Genomic DNA, 24,211 nt, shown 5'->3' with positions numbered 1-24,211 from the left:
CTGCTTATGTGGTAGTTACTAGTGACACGATGAGTTCAACTCTAGAGTTTCAGAGGGATAGCGTAAGTGGCGGGTGAGTTACAGGACGGCCGAATTTGACAATCTGGGTGGCCTGCGGATCAAGTCACGATGGGGTTGCCTTTTTTTCAGCCCTTCTAGGTATTTGTCCCGTTTCACTTTAGGATATTTAGCTCAAAGATTTTCGCTTAGGCTCCTAGGCTATGGGTAAACACCTCGAACAGGCTCTGCCTTCTGTGTACACCCTCGAGTGCCTAACTGGTAAAGTAGATAATAACAAATAACAACGACAACGTTCGTTCCTGTAAAATCCTCACGTAGTGGTCGCGTCATTTATTGTCTACGGCGCGCGTTTCTGCTTTACTGGCCGCGCAACTCACTACCGTGAGTCTTGATGCTTTTGCATCAATTGCACCAGTACTAAAGTACAGAGGCAGGTAAATAAATATCTTTCAAGAGTATAAGTGTGCTTTTAAGGTTTATATTCAGGATATTTCCGTTGGCACGCTGCATTTTGGCTCCTAAATGAAGGAGATGCTTGTAAGGTGGTAAAATGAAGTTACGAGAAATTTCCTCCTAACCACCCACAAATGTTAGTCTTGATGCCCAATCACAAAAAACCGTCCTGGAATTTGAAAGGCGTTTATTTCTCTATTTTATATGGGTGTCCAAATATGCACGTGAATGCCGCTTTATGCACCCATACATGGTAGAGAAAGAAACGCCTTTTAATTTCCAGGACAGTTTTTGTGATTGGGCACCAAGACTAACATTTGTGGGTGGTTAGGAGGTAATTTCTTGTAACTTCATTTTACCACCTTGCACGCATCTCCTTCATTTAGGAGCCAAAAGGCAGCGTGCCAACGGAAATATCCTGAATATAAACTTTAAAAGCACACTTCTACTCTTGAAAGATTTATTTACCTGCCTCTGTGCTTTAGTACTGGTGCAATTGATGCAAAAGCATTAACTTTACTGGTGGGCATAGCTAAATTAGTAATAAAATACGTCCGAATTTACCGCAAAAAAATTGTGAGGCTGCTACTCCCTCTATGCTAAAGATAATGAATCCATTTTTTGGCCATTACTAGCTAATGAATACAGGTATACTGTATTAATTTGAAATAAATTGGACATTGTTTACTGGTAGTAAAAATCAAAGTCTGAAAACTGATAGTTTTGTCCGAACATAGAATTTATCGGACCGAGCATACTATTACCTACAACTTTCAAGCCATTAACAGTGGCGTAGCCAAACCCGGGCAAGCCAGGGCATTGCCCGGGCATCAGACTTCTTTGCCCCACCATCAGCTCCTAGAGTAATTATAAAGACGTGAGCTGGATAGCTTGAGATTTTGCTAAAGTTACTTAACTAGTCACTGTACAAGAATAAGTATAGCACAACTTATACAACACTCACCGTGCCATTTTCGCCGATGGTTTCCTTCTTTTTGGCTAAACAGAGATGGGGTTATCCAAGGGATTTTCCCTCCGAGTAACTTGATTGTGCACAAATAGAGGAGGCAATAAATAGAAGCAAGATCACGTGATTACAAAATACCGCGCAGCATTGTGGCAAGCAGTGAAGGACAAAGAATTGGTTTCACTATAGTGGGCTGGACGGTTTACATTTGGATTAAGTAATCACGGTAGCTATTGGTGTGGTCAAAACTCGGGAGGCAAAGCAGTCTAGAGGTATTTGTGAAATTAGCACCCATCTATCCATGTGGATACTGCTCAGTTCAAACGGTATGGAGTACTTGTTCAGTCAGCAATTCTTTTCTTTTTGTTTCCACTTTTCTAGGCTAACAACTGTAGTGGCAGAGCATAGTCATCACGTGATAGAGCGCCTCGTGCTTTAATTCAAGAATCTTAGTAGTCTGGTATTAAGACACATGTAGCTAGATGTATGTAATGTGTTAGAAGGCCAATAGCTAGCTAGGCGTTCGCTTCTATTAGGTTGATATTAGTCATCTTGCATACAGTAGTGTAGGATGATACATAATGCATTTTAAAAATGTTATATTGATGTCCATATGAAGATGGGCATGTGTACGTGTGTTCAATAGGAAATGGCTTGCCCACCCATTGCCCAGGCATGGCGAAAAGTCTGGCTACGCCACTGGCCATTAATCATGAATAGCTGATTATTGGTGGATAATCATTGCTTAGTGTAGCCTACCTTTTAGTACATTAACCTAAGCTGCAGGATTTCTAGGAAGTGAGAGGCAGCTGTTCGAACATCGAATTGTTTATTTATTTATTTATTTTTTATTTATTATTACTTTATGGCAAGTATGCCAAGGGTCTGCAAGCAACTGGTGCTTGCAGCCTAAAACACAAGTTATACATACATTATAATTACTTTAACTAATTACAACTTAGCTATAGTGTTTGAAAGTTTGATTGTTCGTTAATCGATACTTGACTCTAGCTAATTATACAATAGAATGCAATAAACGCACGCTGGGCGGTGGGGTCTATTCTACGGAACGAACGCTGGGCCCGCAGAACGGTGAAATATTTACGAAAACGAAAAAATCCGTAAATTCTAAAGCGTTTGTTTCACAATGAAGGAAAATGGTAACACCAAACACCTTGGTGGCATCGTGATCCCAAAAGCAAGAGGAGTCCCAAAATCTTTGTTTATTGTCAGTACTCTCAAGGAGACAGAAGATATCAGCGTTAGTCTGCCTTGCGTTGGACGAGCGGTTCACTATCGCTTTTTCTCACCTTCGTTCGCCTTCGCCTGTCCCCCGTGGACGTATAGGAAAGGCCTGAAAGACAAAACTTACCCAGCAATGGATTTGCGTGTTCATGGAGAATTCGATGGTGCAAGTTTCATCTTGGTAGAGGACTGCATCCGTATGTTATGATCGTTTTATTAAACGCCTGTAGTTTATTGTCACTGTACAAATCGATTTTTTGCTGTTAGCACTTCGTAGGGGCGCTGTAATCGAAATTTCTTGGCTTCTAGAGTTGAAACTTCGGTTGACCATTCCTTTAACTGTCTAGATAAAGAAAATACGAATTAGAAAAATAACTTTAACCAATGTCAAAGTCAGAAAATACGAATTTCCTGACTTTGACATTGGTTAAGTTAAGTACGTAGGTAGTAATAAGTATATAGTTAGGTAATAAGTAGTAGTATTGTGTAGTTTTCAGTATGTACGTGTGTTATCAGTCCTTTTTAAAATTTGGATAGAATCAGAAAAATGCACTAACTGGGGTTCTGTGGCATTACTTGGCGACTAATACATCTAGGTTTAGGGTAGCTACCGCTAGCTACAGTACTGACTGTAGTCCGTGACAGAGTCGAGGTCAAGTCAGTAGCTAAGTAATTTTAGTTACCAAGTATTCGGTAGCTACAACACAGGCATTGCAATAGGAGACTTTACAGCTGGCGGAACTGAGACAGTTCAGCCTCCCAAGACCATAGGTGAGACCTGTTATCTGGTCTTGCGTGACGCTCTCCAGTTAAGTTAGCTATCGTGGAGCATTACTATAGCCTTGCTGCATCCACACGGGTTACACGAGCGCACGTCACGCGCGTCATTCGTGTACATGCGATGTTACCCGTGAGCTTTACTGTACCTAACCACTGATTAGTAACTATATGAGAAAAATTTCTTATTTTGGAAAGAAAATATGTGACCGGGCCTTCAAAAACAGGGCATGCATGAGGGCACAAACTACACCCCATAACACAACAGGTTATATCTCAGTATTGGAACAGAATATTTGTATTCTTTACCTTGCCGCATAGAGCCAATTAAATGCTTAGCTACTAAGAGCTGAAAATTGTGATTCCATAGCATAGTGGTATAAAAAGTTATGAGTGATGAAAGTTTGAAAGAGTAGGCAAAAATGTGCACACATACCTTAGCCTATTTTCACAGGCTCAGTCACATAGTACAAGGGTCTAGGCTCAGGTGTACCATGCACTGCGTGGACAGTACATGAAGCCCTGGCAAGATTTACACTATTAAATAATTTTTTTTAAGATTAGAAATTACATTTTATTATTTACATAATGCAATACAAAAATAATAGTTATAGCATGCAAAAAGGTTCAGTTTAAGCAAGCTGATAGATCCCATTCCGGGGAAGCTATATAGCAGTTTAAAATTCTGCATGAACAGGAGACAGCATTGCGAGCAGCCTGCTCAAACATGGATCTTACAGCCTTCTTTGTCTCTTCACAAGCACTGGAACTGCATGAAGAAGGCTGTTTTACCACACTGTTAAAATTTAGGTGCTACTACAACACATATATTTTACTATAAATCAAAAATGTGACCGGATCTTGGAAAACCTACCTTTTGGGCACAAGCAAACTTTTTGGGAAAACTCAAATGAAATTTTCAACACTTTTTAAAAATTTCTTCTTTTTTGCACATTTGGATAAAGCAACTATTAAACCTTCTTGCTGGGAAGTTTCACACCCATAGCTTCTTTTTCCTAGGAGATATGGATGATTATATCAGACCATGTAGTAATTTCACATGCGTGGGATAACAATTAACTTATAAATTGGGTGATTTGTTCAGCTGCTGGAATGGCTAAAACGTAGTCTTAGACAATGACACATGGCATTTAATTGCAGAAAAGTACCAATACTACTTCATTAATCTATCAGAAATGTGTGTTAAAGTATTTTAGATGGTAACAATGGAATTATTGGTAAATGAAGTGATTTGTCACCATTTGTCACCCTTAATCACTCACAGAATTCAATACATTACCATAAAAGTTAGTTTGTAATGTACAGGACAGAAAATTTACCATATCTCAGGAATACTTCAAGATATTAAGCTGAAATTTTAACACAAGATAGATGAGCACCCAGTATCTCATTTAAGCTATAAAACAGAAAATTGACCAATGTGCCAAAAAGGTAGGTTTTCCAAGATCAGGTCACAAATGGTGTTGGTACAGCATCCCTGAAAATAATACACCTTAAAAGGTTTTATAGTTACACCCATTGGGTGTTAAAGGTATTAAAGAATGAATTCCACAATTAAAAGTTTCTTTGATAGCTATATTATTATAAATATATTTTGCAATTTACATAAAGTGTAGAAAGACAAGTAAATAAGTGTATTTGTAATCATGTTGAATTGCTGTATTTCACAGATTACATAATTATTCATTTGTTTCCTCAATGAACTTCAATGTAAATAAGAAATTAAAGCCGCTCCACCCCCTTCAGAAAATTTAACTTGATGTCTATGGTGTCACTATAACACCCAACTTATGTTGGTGAACACCTCTAAGGGTGTTACCTAAACACCCAGTGGTGCTTAGCCGGCTAGCACCTACTTTAACACTTTAAAGGGGTCATTTTTAAACATGTGGGCAAAAATCCCCAAAAGTTTTGGCTCCACACCCAACTTATAACAGTGCATGTTTTATTGTTAGTAAATCATCATAAAATCAAGCAGTAAACTAATAGATGGTTACTGATGAATTACTTGCAGTAAACCAACTAGTAAACAACAAAAACTGTTCATATACCAGTTGGTTTACTGCAAGTAAATCTTCAGTAACCACCATCTGTTCCAATAATTTTATCTGTTTGTTTGAACTAACTATCCCAACCAATACCCAGCAATATTTATTGGGTGTTAGAGTTCAGAAGGAAGATTGATATCGTGATTTCTTGGGCAATTCTGTCTGGCATAAATGACCTAAACAACCAATCTCAAATGAGATTAACAGATAAGCCAGGAAGCTGAAAGTCCTATTATAAACAGCTATACCAATCTTCCTTCTGAGCTCTAACATCCAAAAAATATTGCTGGGTATTGGTTGGGATAATTAGTTCGAACAAACAGATGAAATTATTGGAAACCAACACCAAGTAAGGTCCACTAAGAGTAGAGGAAAGATTATTATTATTATAACTACACAAACAGTTTATTAATGACTAATTATTTAACGAAGTTGCTATTGTTCCAGCAGCCCGAAATGTTTTGTCAGTGCTATTGTTCTGGCAGTCCACTAGATTTCTCACTATCAAGCACACTAGTTGTATGCTGCTATGTCCCGAGTATTTGACTTTAGGGCACACGTCTAGTGAGGTAGCCCCAAGTATTTGACTTTAGGGAACGCGTCTAGTAGATTGTCCCAAGCATTCAACTTTAGGGAACGTGCCTAGTAGGTTGTCCCGAGCATTCAACTTTAGGGGACACGAAAAGTAGTTCTAGTGTTAGGGTTAGGGTCGGGTTCAGCTTTAATTTCTTCTTCACCTTCAATATCTATTATATAAAAGTTACTCCCACTTGGAGACATATAAGGTAGAAACTAAGGTAGGGTCTGCAACACGAAAAATTGATATCCTCCAATTAACTATTGTCATATGTTAGGCTAAGTGTAACTCGAATAACACCAGCGTGGCAGCTAAGTTTGTCACTTTCTTCTGGTAGAAAACAATACAAATGTCTTAAAATCACATAATTTTTCGTTGCAGCAGTTCGTAGGGTTCTTCGTATGCCACGATATTCACTCTCAGCATTGTTCAAGTAGTTTATCATTAACTCAAAGTATCAGTGGTTTGATTTTATTGCTCAGTTTCTGGTGGCAGCATGATCAGTGCGGCATTTTGGTGACAAACAAAATGTTTCTTCCTCTGGAGCACAGCAGCAACTGCACTGTAAGTCAGCAATGCCCAATACTAGGTAAAGTACCTGCATGCGGAGTATGGTTATAATTGAAGCTTGTTAGCCATCTGGCTGAGCCATATTTATGTCGAAATTCGGCCAAATTCCACCAAAATGATGCGATTTTTGCAAACAAATACCAGAATGGTTGATACATCAGTGAGACAGTCTCCAACAGCAAGGTTGCGAAGCTTATAAACACCTAACAATACGAGTACCTTGCTCAGTAAATCCAATGCATGAAATAGGCGGTACTCATGTGATAAAAATTTAAATCACGGAAAATGCAACCATAATCTATTCCAATGACCTTAAAACCGCTTGAAATCAAAATTTAATGAAAATCAGTTTGTATGGATTATGTAGTAATATGTGGTTGTAGTTGCATGTTATAATTATGTGGTTGTTAATGTGTGGTTGTAGCTGTAAAGTTTCCTAATGTATTATGGTTGTTGTAAAGGTTTCATATTGTTCTATTGTTGTAGCTGATCTATATCTATTGTATGTATGCTATTGTTTGATTAGTTATTGTCTAAGTAAAGCTGAGAGAAGTCGCGTGTAGCTAGCTAGGCATCATATAGCCAGATATTACATGGAGTCAGAAGTGGGATCCATAGGATGGCCACATTTCAAGTAGCTTCACCCGCTAGCTTCAACTTCACTAGGCCAGAAGAGTGGCCTAAGTGGCTTAAACGTTTTGAGCAGTTTAAACATGCTTCAGGACTCGCAGAGAAGTCAGAAGAAAGTAAAATCAATATATTGATCTATACAATGGGCTCCAAAGCAGATGACATTTTTCAATCCTTCAACTTGTCGACTGAGGATCAAAAAAAGTATGACACTATTGTTACCCGTTTCCAAGATCACTTTATTGATCGCCGAAATGTTATTTTTGAGAGAGCTAAATTTAACTCTCGCATACAAAAAGAAGGAGAATCAGCAGACTCCTTTATTACTTCCTTGTATGGACTAGCAGAACACTGTGGGTTTGGTACACTACATTACGAACTAATTCGTGATCGTATTGTTGTGTGAATCAGAGACACTAGTCTGTCAGAGAAGCTACAAATGGATCCCAAACCCAATTTACAGAAAGCTGTTTATGCTGTTCATCAGAGCAAAGCAGTAAAATCGCAGCAAGCCACAGTAAGCGATGTGGCTAAGTCCTCTGATGACACCATTGATGTTCTGCAAAAAGGCAGACACCCGAAGAAGGGGCAGGGCTACAAAATCGCAAGCAGTTCAGCAGATATAGCGACAAACTACCAGTGCACAAATGAACAATTACAACTGTTCTCACTGTGGGCAATCACCAATGCATCCACAACAGCAATGTCCAGCCAGAGATGCTAACTGTCGCCGTTGCTCTAAGAAAGGACACTTTAAGTCAGTGTGCCGATCTAAGGCTGTGGATGACATTTCAGACAATAACTCTGACATTACCTCAAGCACTGGAGAACTATCTTTCCTTGATACAGTTTCTTCAGAAGTTTCCGTTGTACATGGAGGAAGCCAACCATGGACTGTTGTACTTGGTCTGAACAGTAGTCAGACAGAATTTAAATTGACACTGGAGCAGATGTTACAGTTGTACCAGAACATGTTTACAATGAGTCTAGAGATGGACCTTTAAGCTCCTCAGACAGAATACTCCATGGCCCAAGCAAACACTCTCTATAAGTATTGGGCAAGTTTCTAGCCACTTTACAGAAGGATTAGTCCAAAACACAAGAGCAAATCTATGTTGTCAGAGAGTTACAGAAAACACTTCTAGGAAGACCTGCAATTGAATCTTTAGGGATATTAATTTGTGTTGACGAAGTGTTGTCAAGTAAAACAGTTGTTGTTTCCAAATTTCCTCATCTTTTCACAGGCTTAGGCTGTATGAAAGGAGCTTACCACATTGATCTCAGACCTGATGCTACTCCATTTACTCTCACAGTACCTCATAGAGTAGCTATACCTCTCATGGAGAAAGTCAAAACTGAACTACAACGAATGGAGAAGATGGGAGTCATCTGTTGAGTCTCAGAACCAACTGACTGGTGTGCTGGTATGGTAGTTGTCCCCAAAACTGATGGGAGAGTCAGAATTTGTGTAGACCTCACCAAACTAAACCAGAGTGTGCGACGTGAGTGACACATACTACCATCTGTTGAGCAAACTCTAGCTCAGTGGGGGGAGCTACTGTGTTTTCAAAACTGGATGCAAATTCAGGCTTCTGGAAAATTGAACTGACCAAAGAAGCAGCACTGTTGACGACTTTTATAACTTCTTATGGCAGATATTGTTTCAATCACCTCCCATTTGGGATTACTTCTGCTCCTGAACACTTTCAGAGACATATGTCAGATATTTTACGAGGCCTTGAAGGTGTTGAAGGTATTGACGACATTTTAGTTTATGGAAAAACCCATGAAGAACATGACAAACACTTGACTGTTGTTTTACAAAAAGTTGCTGCTGCAGGTATTACACTCAATCCAGCCAAATGTGAGTTTTCCTGCAAAGAAATCAGATTCCTGGGACAGTTGGTTGATACACAAGGCATCCGTGCTGACCCTAGCAAAGTCAAAACCTTACAACAGATGAAAGAGCCTAAAAACATTTCTGAGTTGCACAGATTTCTAGGGATGATCAACCAACTAGGCAAGTTCACACCAAATTTGGCAGAGAACACTAAACCTCTTCATGATCTACTGAGTACTAAAAATCGGTGGACTTGGGGGAGTAGAAAACAAGAGGCATTCAAACAGCTGCAAAGCCGGGTGAGTTCAAACTGAGCACTTACCTTGTTTGATCCTTGCAGGAAAACCTGTGTAAGTGCAGACGCATCCTCGTTTTGCCTGGGGGCCATGTTGACTCAACAGCAACCATCAGGCAAGTGGAGGCTGGTTGCTTACGTTTCAAGATCTATGACTCCAACAGAACAGCGTTATGCCCAGATTGAAAAGGAAGCTTTGGCAGTGACATGGGCATGTGAAAGGTCTAGAGATTACTTAATTGGTCTTTCTTTTCACATACAAACTGATCATAAACCCCTTGTGCCATTGTTCACCTCCAAAGGCTTAGATGAACTTCCTGTTCATGTTCAATGCTTTCGTCTGATGCGTTTCAACTTCACTGTATCACATGTACCTGGCAAAGACCTTGTAGTGGTAGATATGCTTTCAAGGGCACCAGTTTCATCAGGAGTTACTGATGATGAAGAATTTCAACAAGAAGTAGAGGCTTATATCAATCTCACTGTGCAACAGTTACCAGCTTCTGAACATAGACTGAAAGAGATTATGGCCAGACAGCAAGAAGATGACGCATGCAAATCACTGATCAAATACTGTCATGATAATTGGCCACATCGTAGCCATATTGCAAGTTGTGTTAAGCCTTACCTTTCAGTAGCAGCTGAACTTTCCGTGTGCAATGGCCTACTACTCAGAGCAAGAGATCTCTGAGTAAATCATTACGCTGTGGTTATTATGTAAGGACTGTAAGAAAAGTAGTATTAATGGTTTGAGGAAATGGAAAACATTAGGAGTAATTCGACACAAAAAGGTCCATTTACTAGTAAAACCATGAGTATATGATGAAAAAACAGCGTGGAGTTGTGATCTGGCAATGTCAGCAAGCAAAGATAATTCATCACACCAGGATTGCTCTTTTGATGACACAAAACTATTGACAAAATTGGAAGTACCAATAGGAGACCCCATACATCTCCGACCATCACAACAAACATTGGCTCAAGTACCTTCAAAAACGTTGGCATCAGTGGTGTCATTGTCTTTCAAAAACAACCAACACTTGGAAACCTTAATAAAGTATCCGTAGTCAGGACCAAGTGACAATAAATCATTCCACCATTGACGGAGATTCTGCAGAGAACCACTGGCATAGGCATCATCTGCATACCAAATTTGACTAGCTGCATGATTATCTAATTTGTGTATCAACAGTAAAACTCCAAGTGCATACATAGGCATGCCCATGGGGTTACCTTGAGTGGTTCCTTCAGTAGAAAAAATACACACACCATCAACAAAATTCTTAACAAGTTGTTGATACGTATTGATTAAAGGCACAGAGAAAGGAGGACACAATTCTTGAATGTTCAAAAGGGAAGTATTCCGAGCAAGAGAATTTAAAGGCATTAGAAGCATCAATCAGGAGAACAGCTTCAGTTTCAGGTTGATTATATAGATCGCGTACGGCATGAATCGCAGCTTCACACCCTGAATCCTGGCCTGCACACATCTGACTAGTCCAGCTGCATGTAAAATATCAAATTTAAGCACTGATAGAATAGCTTTGCTTACAACCCTTCGAATTACTTCTCCAATGCCAATTGGGTGGACACCTGGACACTTGTCCAAGGTAATTAAACGACATGCTACAAAGGCTCTTAGGCAATGAGGGTCAACAAAATCAACACACAATCGACAATTTGCTGAAGCAATGACACTACACAAGTCAGTAGAAGTTGGTCCAAAGGAAGAACATACTTTCTCCATTCACTAGAAGTAAAACCTGAAGGGCCTGGAGCACCTTCACATTTAAGAGCCATTTTCTGAATCAGCACTTCGTCAATTTCCTCAAAAATGATTGGAGAACTATCACAATTATGGAGTACGTGAGTTAGATGGTAACAATGCTCTGGCAGAAACTTGACGACTAGAAGGGTGCTTTTCTCAAAGAATCTCTCTCACAGATTTACCAGAAGGCTGTATGTTATCTAAAGATATTGATTTGACTGTTGTAGTTGTGTCATTCAATAGTCGGAGAGCAGACTTCACTCTACCAACAAACATTAAATGAGCAAAGGAATGAGGTAATTGAGAGGCAGTTGTATTAGTATAAGTGACCGGGCCTGCGATAATAGGGCATGTGGGCACATAATTTTTGTCTACTTTTTCACACTTTCATCACTCATAACTTTTTGTATCATTATGCTATGGCATTGCAATTTTCAGCTCTTAGTAAGCATGTAATTGGCATCATGATGCAAGTTACAGAATGGAAGTATACTTTTCCAGTACAGAGATATGAACTATAGAGCAATGGTGTGTAGTTTGTGCCCACATGCCCTGTTTTCGCCACATAAAATGATAGACGGGACTGAATAGTGTGACCTCCAAGTACCAGTGAATCAAAGTCACCATCAGTCCATAAATCTAATTGCTGCAGAATGATGGCCTTAATTGCTTTACTTTTCAACTTGCCATTTGGCTTCTGAAGAATCAAAATTGGAAATAACATAGCAGCAGTAAGTGCTATAGATTCACTGGGAGATTGTTCAGCAAAGGAATTGAAAAGTCAAGTTAGTTTGGAAGTGAAAGCTCTACCACAACAATTAGATGGTGTATCCAATAAATCTCTCTTCCAGTGAATTAACAGCTTCAGTGTAGTAATCAGTAATCTTTTGACACCCAATGGGGCCATCCAATCTCCCCCCACTTAAAATTAGGCTTTTGAGCTGAAGTAAATTCTGGTAAAGACTGTGGAGGTGGCATAGCAGTGCATTAAGTAGGACAAACAAATTCACCCAATTTTTTGGCTTGAGAAGCAGTTAAGCCAACACAACAACAATGCAACCATTCATTGCAAAGGTCACAACAAATGGCAACTTTCTTATCCTGAGGTTTTCCACACACACAATTAAAACGATGTATGTCTGTCCAAGGTAAAATATTTGTCATTATATATTCCAAATAATGCTCACCAGAAGAAATATCATGATTCAAGCTTACAGATGAGTAGACAAAAGCAATTCATCAGATTGACGCAGTAGAATCATCACAAACAATGAAGGCTAGAATCTAAAAATTGCATCGAACACTCAGTGTTAGCCACCACAAGGCACACACTCTCTCGCTATCATGTGATTCAATCAATTTTTTTCTGCTGTTGCTACTTTATAGGGCTGTAACTCTTAAAGGTATTGGCATATGAGGCTGAAACTTTGCCAGAGGGTACACTTGGCTAAGTAGATTATAAATAATTAATAAACAAGAATTTGAAATATGTGCGATTGTGTCGGGTTTTCGCAGATATGGTCACAATTAGTTAGCAAAGCCCACTAGGTGCAACATGCTAATGAGCATTACAATTACATTCTTAAATGTTTCAAGATCAATTTTGTCAATGTCAGGAATTTGTAGAGAGCTCCATTGAATAATTAATTTTTCAAGGGAGGAAGGAGTACTTGTACACATCAACTCTTGTTTGCAATTGAGTTAGCTTGAGAGGATGTTGAGCACGGGTGTAGGACAATGGGGTTGGTGATGGTAAGCAATGATCAGGTATTACTAGTAAGTTCTTGACAATCTTGAAAAGCAAGGTGAGTCTAGCAATAGTAGTTCTTCTGTTTTGAAGTGCAGGCTATTCAAGACTGGTTAACATGTTTGTGATGTTATCATGGTTTTGGTTAGATCTGTACCATGGTTTATTCAAAGCAAAGCAAGCAGCAAGGTGTTGAACCATTTCTGATTGGTTGGATGGTGCTAGGTGGGCAGACACTAGCAAGATATCCTGAAAGGTAAGCATAGAATTTTTTAAAAGTCAGATAAATGCTGTAGGAGTCCATGAACAAGAACCTGTAGGACTGAATCATGTCTTCTCCAGGTATACCTGCATTGATCAAAAACAACAGGACATCCAGACAAGATAATTAAAGAACATAGTAAATAGCTAAATTCTGCAATCATAAAAACACAAGTCTATCCCCCTACTACTGTGGATGTTCAATGTAGTAGCTATCCCATTGCTAGATCTACCAAGAAACTAGAGGTACACAGAATTATCACTTTTATATTGTATCTCACGAGACCCAAAATTTACTTTTAAATTCTCTTGCTCCACACAAAGGGCCAGATGAAATTGGCTACTTAGACAAATCTTACCTAGAGTTGACTTTGACTTTTGAGGTACATGGGTTGCATACTTCTACTTTTCTTACAACCAACACTATTGTGTTTAATCGAAGAAGCTGTGGTACCATGGTAAATCCTCTTAAACGGTTCCCTAAAAGGCAAGACTCGAAGTTTACTGGGTTATTATTTTCATTTTGTTGCTTGTCTAGCGTAGCGGGAGCTGATTAGAATACAGATCATTTGCTGCTTATTCTCAGAAGATGGATACCCAAATGGGAGATACATGCACTGGAGGAAGAAGGTACGTCCACGTCATCTGCTGCCAAGAGGCCAAGCACCCATCGGATCATTTATTATCCAACAAAGTAATAAAATTGATGTGTGTGGCCATTGTAATGAGAAGTGTGTTGCTGAAAGTAAGGCTATATTGTGTGAGTTTTATCACTCTTGGACCAGACTTGGGTCCAAATACATTGCATAGTATTTAAATGAATACAAATACTATAAATTTTCCAAATACAAATGCAATTGCAAATACTTTGGTCAGGACAGTATTTAAATACAAATACAAATACTTTCCATAGTATTTAAATACAATTGAAGTATTTTAATTTCTCTAATTTAGTATCTACGCTGTACACATGCGGGTTGTGCTTATTAATTTTTGTTAACACTGTTACTATTGTTCGGTACATGCCAATTGTTAGGTACGTGTCAGCTCTATTATAGCCTCTATGTATGTACACAGGAGGTGTATATGTATAATATAATGTCACTATTGATGCATCTAACAAACATCAGTTCTTAAAATCTTTTATCCGTAAGTCTACATCTCTAAGGTTGAAATATTTTCCCTGCAATACTAAAAGTCTTTTAGCAGGTGCAAATGAAGCTGGCATACATAAAAATTGAGGTGCTAGTTTAGCCAATGGAGAATATAAATGACTTGGTTTAGTTTCCAAAACTTGAGTGGATTCTCCTCTTGTGGTAAGCAAGGTGACAGCAAATATTCTTTAACCATCAAAGTGATGTTATTGGAAGCAATAATAAAATTAGAGGATGCTGTCTCACCTATCAAATCATTGAAAAATGTCCACATTTTCTTGGCTGGGGGCCCTAGATCTGACTCCTGAGTTTGTATTGCTTTATTGCTAGAGTTATTGGTCTGTATAATCCTCGACCCCAGGCTGTTGACTCTTTTCAACTTCTTCAATGAGTACTGCTTTTAGGTAATTGAATTCTACAGGTTTACACCATTTCAGCTTGAACCTAGGATCGAGTGCAGAAGCCATCAGAAATACATGTATATCCTGATACTTTCCAAGTCTACTATATACTGATGCCTTTAAAGTGGCTGGAACCATTTGTTACAGCTGGTGAAAGCTTGCAAATTTAAACAGGGAAGAAATTCCACTTACTTATATACTATACTAGTTGACTTCAAAGGAAATGTAACTGCTTATGACTCCAGTGAAATATACACTTGAAAGTAGTGCAGACCAAAGGTGTCGACAGGCTATGCTAGCTCATCGCACACTCTTTATGATCAAAGGTTCATTTGATTTTACCATCTTACTGTAGCAAAAGTATTTGAAGTAATTGTAGGTATGTAAGTACATTAGGTAAGTATTTAATTACAAATACATCCAGTTTCCAAACTACAAATACAATTACTCAAAATTTGTATTTAATTGCAATTAAATACAAATGCTACTATAATTGAACCCAAGTCTGTCTTGGACACACACATCATGTGAGAGTCTAAAAGATAATCAGAATAATCAATTAACCCAGCAAACCTCAAGAGTAGAGGACATATCTTATTATTATAACCTCAATCAGTGTGCAGTCGCTCATAAGAAGCTTTTGTACGAATGTCATTGCAAAGTTACTCAGAGCAAGAGTTCATAATATATATATTTAGGAGAGTATCTAACGTCTGTATTACCCCTTCAAAATACACTGTGTAATAATTGTGCAACACTGTGTAACATATCCGAATATTTTAGTATAATTTCAGTAAACTCCAACACATGGTTTCGCCATGAAAGACTTGTTGATAGGCGTTGATATACCAAAGCGAAGACCTGCAATCACTTCAAGGTCCTTATAGCTGTTGAAGCAAGTTAACACCTTTGGTGATGATGACTATTGCATAACATTATTGCGCAGTGCGTTTTGAAGGGGCAATACAGTGTTGGATACTCTCCTAAATATATATATATTATGTACTCTTGCTCAGAGTGAAGATGTCCCTTCCATCAGACCCCTTCAAACAGAGCAAGATAACCTACATTACATTATTTCTGAAGTTTCTACAAAGATTGATACGCTTCAGTCTCAAAATGTAACCCTTTAAGGTCAGCTCCAGTCCGCTTCTGAAACATTTATAATAGTGCCAAACACATAACCCCTCACAACCCCTGCATAAACCTCCTGCCCTGTCAGAAAAATAAACTGCCGATGAATTGGCTGATAGAAGCTAATGTTTTAGTGTATAACTTTCCTGACAAGTCAAGTGATAGATCCCAGTTTACCAATCTCTGCAACACTGTCTTTGGTATTAAAGTGGGAATAGTCAAGTCACTAAGGCTAGGTAAGCGACAAGACAACAAACCAAGACCTTTTCTCATCACAATGGAAAGCATACATGACAAGGAAATCGTTACTTCCAATTCTTACATTTTGCATCATCATGAACTATATAAAACTGTCTTTGTTTCACCTGACACGACCAAATATCAAAGAAGTAAACATAAGCAATCAATGAAAGAACTGAAACAAAGAAGAGTCAATCAACCAAATTTAGGCTGAGTCTATTATGCTCCAAAATTTGCCTATTATGCTTTTTGGATTTCCCCCAATTTCCTGCCTATTATGCTTATTTTTATGCTTTTCAGAAATGCATTATGCTTTTATTTTGTGTTTTTTTTCTTTGTACAGAGTTTTTCATATAAATGGAGAAGTTTCACTTCAACTGCAACATACAAATAATAACACTAGCTTGAAAAAAGGGGATGTGCTTCGTAGTAAGTAGGCATTTTAAAGCAGGGGTTAGTCTGTCAGAAGCTATAGGCATGACATTTTATTTTTATTGTCTAACATTATCTTTGTAGTCTTGTATGCAAATAGTAAATTACTGTGTATAAAATATTTGCCGCATGGTTTCTGATTGAACTTCTGAGTTCTAGCAATTGGTATTCAAAGGACAGCAACTACTCAGTATAACAAGTGACTTGCATTTGCAAAAAACATATTAGCCTCCTACATGTGGATAAACACTTAAATGATTCTCTTTCTCTATGAAGCATGCGATGACTGTTCTATTAGAGTGTTTGACTGCTCTATTAGAGAGTCTTTATCTTTTTGACATATCTTCCTGGTTTGATATTAATCCCAGTAGACCTGCAAAGACTTCACTAGTTTCAATGTCCAGACATTCACTAGCTAGCTATACTGACTCAACTCTAACTTCATCAGAGTTTCTAATGTATTGTCTTCCAATCGAGCTTCCCGGCAATAATCATATTCATCATATCACAAACGATGAGGCACGATATATAATACCAAATTCATTGGTTGAAGCTCAGCTAAACTGCTTTTTCATGTTTTGGTGGCATGTGACTATGTATGTCCTATAATATAAAACTCAAACCCACAATGAAAATGCATCTATTCCATCGAATGTAAACCTGTAGTAAGATAGTAGTTCATTTTTCTACTTGTTAGGAATCATTTCATCATTCAAAACAGGTTAGCCCTTGACTTAGTGACTGTTACAGCAGAAGTTACACTTGTTGTGGCGGAAATTTGCCCATTATGTTCCTAATGATGCTCCATTATGCCAGCATTATGCTTTTCATCCCCTATTATGCCAAAAATTATGCCGGCATAATCGACGCAACTCTAAGTCCAAATTTGGTTATTCAAGATGGGGTTATTGTCTCCTGAACAGCACGTTCAAGTTAAGCCACGGACACAAGAATAGTGACTCCTACTGGAGCCATGACAACTAGCTCGTAATGTTAACCAATCTAGTATTGAACAATTTCCTGACGATGAACAACCCAGTATTGATACCTCAGATGCTAGAGAAGCTATCAACCCTATAACCAAATTAGAGTCGCTTGATTAATATTATTGTCCAGTGGCGTAGCCAGGAAAAAATTTTTACCGAGGCAAAGTTTATGCATTGAACTTAATTGAGAGGGTCTGCTTCTGACTCAACTGATTTACAAAATTACTTTCAAGTGTGGGTAGTACAGCATTTGCAGGTTGACTATCTGGTTGGATGGAAGAAAGATTCTGAATGTTTTTCTACATGCCATAAAAAATGCTCCAGCTTAGTTAACGCTACAGTATAGCTCCCATGCTTCAATTATTAGACTAGTTTAATTGCATTCAACACAGCTTACCCTGGAGATATTTTGAGTGTTCAGGTCATCCATGGACTGCAATGGAGGTCATAGTTATGCACACTATACTTTTTATTGATTTGATGTGATGTTTAAGTCAGACTTTCATGTGATGCTCAACTGCATGTGCTAAGCATGTCAAGCTAGGGAGTCTGGAGGCATGCTCCCTCAAGGAAAATTTTGAAAACATATTCTTTGAAATGGCATGTTGAGGCTATATTTTTGATTGTAACTGCTAATGCATATGATATGCATGAACAATTAGCTCAATGCAATACCATGCAGTTGACTCATTGCAAATTAACATAAATGTAAATGAATTAGACCAAGCAGTGTAATGAGGACAGTGGCTATAATCTGTACTGAATGCTCTATTAGAGTATAATTATTACGATGACTGCTCTATTAGAGTATCTCGATCTTTTTACAACTGAATTCAACTGAGTAGCTGAAAGTGGTCCAGCATTGTGTCACCATGGCCTTCCAGCCCTGCTTAGTGCTACAGCCATAGATTCTATTATGTGTGGTACAGTAATGCTGTCTAGTAACGTTTGAGTAGAAAATCCAGGGTGCCAAAACTCATGCAGGCCTGCTCACGGTTGCCTCAATGGTAGCTACGCCACTGTTGTCTAATTCATTGTGTTTGTTTTATTTGTTATAATTGGTCATCTCTTTCAAAAAACACAACGTGTTAAGATAGGGTCCGCAACGCGAAAAATCGATATCCTCCAATCAACTACCTAACTATTGTCATGTGTTAGGCTAAGTGTAATTTGAATAACACCAGCGTGGCAGCCAAGTTTGTCACTTTCTTCTGGTAGAAAACGATACAAATGTCTTAAAATCACGTGATTTTTCGTTGCAGCAGTTCGTAGGGTTCTTCGTATGCTACGATATTCACTCTCAACATTGTTCAAGTAGTCTATCATCAACTCAAAGTATTGGTGGTTTGATTTTATTGGTCAGTTTCTGGTGGCAGCACGATCTGTGCAGCTTCTTGGCGACAGACAAAATGTTTCTTGCTCTGGAGCACAGGACAAGCAGAGCAGCAACTGCGTCGTGGGTCAGCAATGACCATGCAGTACTAGGTAAAGTACCTGCATGCGGAGTATGGTTATAATAGAAGCTTGTTAGCCATCTGGCTGAGCCATCTATATGCTGAAATTCGGCCAAAATGACGCGATTTTTGCAAACAAATACCAGAATGGTTGGTACATCAGTGAGACAGTCTCCAACAGCAAGGATACGACGCTTATAAACACCTAACAATAAGGTTATCTCGCCTAGTAAACGCATAGAGCAATCCAATGCATGAAATAGGCACTCACGTGATCGATATTCAAATCTCGGAAAATACAGCCATAATCTATTCCAATTACATTAAAACATAGATAATATATACCTTACCCGGGATTGGAAACGGAGGCAATCAACACCTATCAACAAGTTCACTCAGCGTTGTAGTATCGCGAGTTTAGTGTAACGTAATTCCGTAATTCAGTCCGTGTTTTATAAAATGGCGAATGCTGGAACTCGTAAAAGAACTCGTGCTAGAAAGAAGAGCTCGAAGCGGAAGAGCGGAGAATCTGATGGAAATGACGATGCTGGTTCGTTGTCATTATAGCAAACAATAAACAACCAGCGCTGGTAGCAAAATTTTGGCATTTTTACAGCTTAAACATTCAATCACTGATGTGCCTGGCCTGGCCTTGTTTGTGTGCAAGTTATGTTGATGTAGCCATTCATTAGCTATACCCATAGATAATATATACCTTACTATGCTATACCATACCTGTCTTTTTCTTTCAATGCAGGTCCCAAAGCAAAAGATGCTTTTGTGGAAGCACTCAGAAGCGTATTGAATGATGATTCATTTAAAATAATGTCCTCGGAAGCAATTGAAGCAAGAAAAGCGGCACAGATTCTGTTGGACTGGTGTCTTGATGCTGCCAACAATAACTGTTTTACAACATTTGTTTTGAAATTGTCAGAAGACCTGAAACAGGCAATGAGCTCTTGTAAAAAGAAATCATGCAATTGTGAGAAACTTTGGAGAAACTTTTTTCTGTTGCGCTCTTCAGAGAAATTTCGAGAGGACTGGGTAAATTTTTTGGACTCCGCTAATGTGGCTGCTACACCTATCCTGTATCAGCATTTAACTGATATTTTGTTCAGGGGATACATTGGTGATCATGTGACAGGGTGTACAGCTGAAACCAAGGTTGATCCAGCACCAGCTGTAACAAAACGCGAAGGCAATGTTCTTCGTTATGCTGCCGGCTATGTTTGTAGACATTTACGTAAGAAAATCGAACGCAGTAAACATGAGCTTAAGGAAGAGATGGTATTGTGCCTGATGACTTTAACAAAGGACACACCCGAAGAACATAGTGAATGTGGCAGTTCTGAAGAATGGACATTAGCACTAGATAGAGGTGGGCTATGGTATGTTAAAGAAACAACATTTATATTGTTTATTGCAATAGAAGAAGAAGTGAGAGAATGCCTAAAAATGTTCAACCCAGCAGCTGGAAAAAAAGAGGAGATTGTTGAAAGTTATCTCCAGTGATGATGTTGAATTTTATTGGTTGATTTCCACTGCAGATTTCGAGATTGGTGAGAAGGAGGTACATAGTGCACTTCTTAAGGAAATAGTGCAGCTTTATGTGACTATCCGTGGATTTTCATATGCGAGCTTTTGGATGGAGAAATTTAAGCAGTCAGCAAAAAAGAGTACACAGCGGTCAAAAAGCTTACGTAGAGACTTGTATGATAGCAGCTTATAGTATATTATATTATTAACATTTGCAATGCTATGCATAACACAACTTTATTTTGTGATTACCCAAAATAACCCAGTTGAAATATTCTCAATTCTGCATTTTGGATTGTATCAATCCACCCTGTAAAAGGAATGATTTAGCTAAGCATCTGCACACACTGTGTCACTATACCTGAAGGAATGCCATTACACTGTTTCAGTCTACTGTGCAAAATATCCAAAGACCTGACTGGTGCATCAACAAAGGCAGAGACACTTGAAATGACAGTGGCAGAGACACCTTCAGCACTGACACATCTCTCAAAGGAATTGAAACTGGTAGCCTCTTAGGTTTAGACTGCCAGTGTTTGTTACTATGAAGTCTAAGCTTTTCTGTGACCTCTCCTATCATTCATCTGCAAAAAAATCCAGTGCAAACTATATAGCTATATGCATAATAATAAAGCAACAGTTCTGAAAAGGAAATACTTGCATTCACTTGAAGATTCAAGGATTTCGCCTACATCAGTACAAGTCAGCAGCCTTGAAACTATCCTATTTTGTTTGTATACATATGAATTACAGGAAATACTTAAGAAAGAAAGTTAGTAGCCTTTAGAAAATGACCTGTAGGCCTCAAAACGTAATACCTCAAAATCGCTTGTTTCGCAGTTGCGCTGCAATTTGATGGCATAAACGGTAAAACTAAGGGTTTTAAGTTGCATGATTTTGTCCGCTAATGTCTCAGCTTTCAAACAGTTTAGTTTACATCGAAAAATGTCGCTCCCACACTGCTCTACGAACCCCAAAAGTCGAGGGTACGACTAAAAAGCCATTTTTTGCATAAACCGCGTCAAACACTATTTGCTCAAAATTTTGACGATTGTATGCAAGTAATACAACAGTATTGTTCTTACCACCACGGTAAATCCTCTTCATGTTCACAACTAGTAGCTTATCTACCCGTTCTTTTCCTTTCTTCCATTGGCGAGGTGAAACCTTACATATCAAAGCGAAAGTGTTAATTATTACAATGCTGACGGCTCGCGATTTTTGTATTGAAGTGTGTCCGGTTTCCAATCCCGGGTAAGGTATATATTATCTATGATTAAAATCACTTGGAATTAAGTGACAATCAGTTTGTGTGCATTAGGTTCAACATCTCGATTAGCCCAGTAGTCTGAGACTTTCCCTTTGATGCTATCGCAGCATAAAACACACCTGCACTGGACCAGACCACGCCTGAGTGAACAATTAACACAAATATTTACAAGAGGAACACACTGCATGGTTCCTATTCAGAATGAAAGCGATTTCATGGGTATTTCCGCAATTTGAATTTCGATCACGCGAGTGCCTATTTCATGCATTGGATTGCTCTATCACCTCTATGCGTTTACTGGGCGAGATAGCCGTATTGTTAAGTGTTTTTAAGCTTCGTATCCTTGCTGTTGGAGACTGTCTCACTGATGTATCAACCATTCTGGTGTTTGTTTGCAAAAATCGCGTCATTTTGGTCGAATTTCAGCATATAGATGGCTCAGCCAGATGGCTAACAAGCTTCAATTATAACCATACTCCGCATTATAATGATTATGATTAAATACGGGTAAAGGCACAGCCTGCATACCCGATCAATGCAGTAATTATACAAAAATAACTCTTGAATCAATTAAATGACTTATACAAAAATAAATCTTGAATCAATTAAATGACTTATACAAAAATAAATCTTGAATCAATTAAATGACTATCTAATAATGATTTAAAAGTGTTAATCGAAGAACTATTTACAACATAATTAGGCAAACTATTCCAATTGTTGGTGATTCTATTGATAAAGTAATTAGATCTACACAATAGTCTTGAGCGTTCCTTAAACAATTTGAATTGATGCCCCCTGGTAATAGATCTTGAGTACGTATATATATCAGTAAAATCGGTGGTGAAATAATTGTTAAGAATTTTGAAAAGAAATATTAGATCACCTCTCAATCGTCTATAATGAAGAGATGGCAAATCTAGTTGTGTCAACCTCTCTGAGTAAGATTTGTCTTGAAGTTGTGGGATGAGACGAGTAGCCCTTCGTTGTATCTTCTCTACCTTTCTGTTGTCTAGGATGTAATGAGGCCCCCAAATAGGATTATTGTATTCCAAGATAGGTAGAACTAATGTATTGAACAAACAAGTTAGCATGGTAGAGTCAAGGTATTCAAATGATTTCTTAATCAAACCAAGTACTCGGTTAGCTTTGGTAGTAGCTTGAGTGGTGTGATGGTGGAATTTGAGCTGATCGTCAAAAACAATACCGAGGTCGCTGTGTGTTGCATTGATGTCAATAAATATTCCATTGAGACAGTAAGGACCATAGTGGTGGGCTGGGCCGAAGTGAAGGTGTTTGCACTTGGAAATATTAAAATTCAAAAGCCACTGTTGTGACCATCTTTGAAGTAAGTCTAAGTCACTCTGTAACGCAGTATAGTCTTCCCTATTTCTAATGACTCGAAAGATTTTTGTATCATCAGCAAACAATAGCACCGGACTTGATACAATTGATGGTATCTCATTTACAAACATCGTGAATAGTAGGGGACCCAGCAGCACAGAACCCTGGGGGACATCACTAGTAACTGGAATGGTGGAAGATTTATGGTCATTAAGTACAACTTGTTGCACTCTGTTAGATAAAAAGCTTTCAATCCATTTTAGCACAATTCCATGAATACCAAACGATGTTAACTTTTGCAATAAACGTCGGTGTGGAACAGAATCGAAGGCTTTTTGAAAATCTAAATAGATTACGTCAATAGAATAGCCCTCATCAAGATGATGAATTAAATAATCCAGCATCAGAAGCAATTGAGTGGAACACGATCTTCCTGGTATAAAGCCAAATTGCAGTAAGTTGTTTGTGGATAGGTGGTTCAGTATATGATCTTTGACAATGGATTCCATTAACTTGCTGAAAATAGAAGTGAGGCTGACTGGTCTATAATTGCAGGCCAGATTCCGTGCACCTTTTTTGTGAATAGGTGTTACATTGGCACACTTCCAATCTGAAGGTAAAGTGCCACTATTTAGCGATTTATTAAACAGGATAGATAATGGTACAGAAATAAATTCACTTACTGATTTGATAATAGTTATAGGCCATCTGTCTGGTCCAGAGGATTTATTACTTTGTAGAGCTATTAGCTTGCTGAAAACAGTTGCAGGAGTGATTTCAATGGAGTCATCAAGGAGAGGGGAACTAGTTGAATCAGCTGTTGGAATACTTGGGGTGTCCTCACAGGTAAATACACTAGAAAAGTATTCGTTAAAGTGAGTAGCCATTTCAGTATCGGAATGTATTGCAGAACCATCCGAGGAGACCAACTCGGTAACACCTGGGCGTACTTTTGTCCTTGAGTTAACATATTGCCAGAATGCTTTAGGCCTAGATCTGACACCTTGAGCCAGATTCTTTTCGTAGTCTTTTCTAAGGTT

At 38.5% G+C, this 24,211-nt stretch overlaps 2 protein-coding genes and 1 long non-coding RNA gene across 4 annotated transcripts in view; all 3 read left to right on the top strand.

The window, feature by feature from the left end:
- Positions 1-24,211, top strand: part of LOC136253436 (mucolipin-3-like) — a 169,558-nt gene that overhangs the window by 7,426 nt on the left and 137,921 nt on the right. The window lies entirely within an intron of this gene.
- Positions 1,334-2,059, top strand: LOC136253293 (uncharacterized). Its single transcript, XR_010700051.1, has 2 exons — positions 1,334-1,767; positions 1,823-2,059. It is a non-coding gene; the product is annotated as an uncharacterized lncRNA (long non-coding RNA).
- LOC136253439 (uncharacterized) lies at positions 19,357-20,936 on the top strand. Of its 2 annotated transcripts, XM_066046114.1 has the most exons (3): positions 19,357-19,571; positions 19,779-20,399; positions 20,451-20,931. In XM_066046114.1, exons 1-3 carry the CDS (start codon positions 19,481-19,483, stop codon positions 20,531-20,533), a joined length of 795 nt encoding a protein of 264 aa, XP_065902186.1. In that variant the 5' UTR covers positions 19,357-19,480; the 3' UTR covers positions 20,534-20,931. The 2 variants fall into 2 exon arrangements, with proteins under 2 accessions (XP_065902186.1, XP_065902185.1); XM_066046113.1 differs by having other exon boundaries at positions 19,779-20,936.

Source organism: Dysidea avara, chromosome 4 (genome assembly GCF_963678975.1).
Source record: "Dysidea avara chromosome 4, odDysAvar1.4, whole genome shotgun sequence".
NCBI lineage: Eukaryota > Metazoa > Porifera > Demospongiae > Dictyoceratida > Dysideidae > Dysidea > Dysidea avara.
Note: the sequence above shows the minus strand (reverse complement) of the source record. Positions and strands in the feature narration are given on the sequence as shown.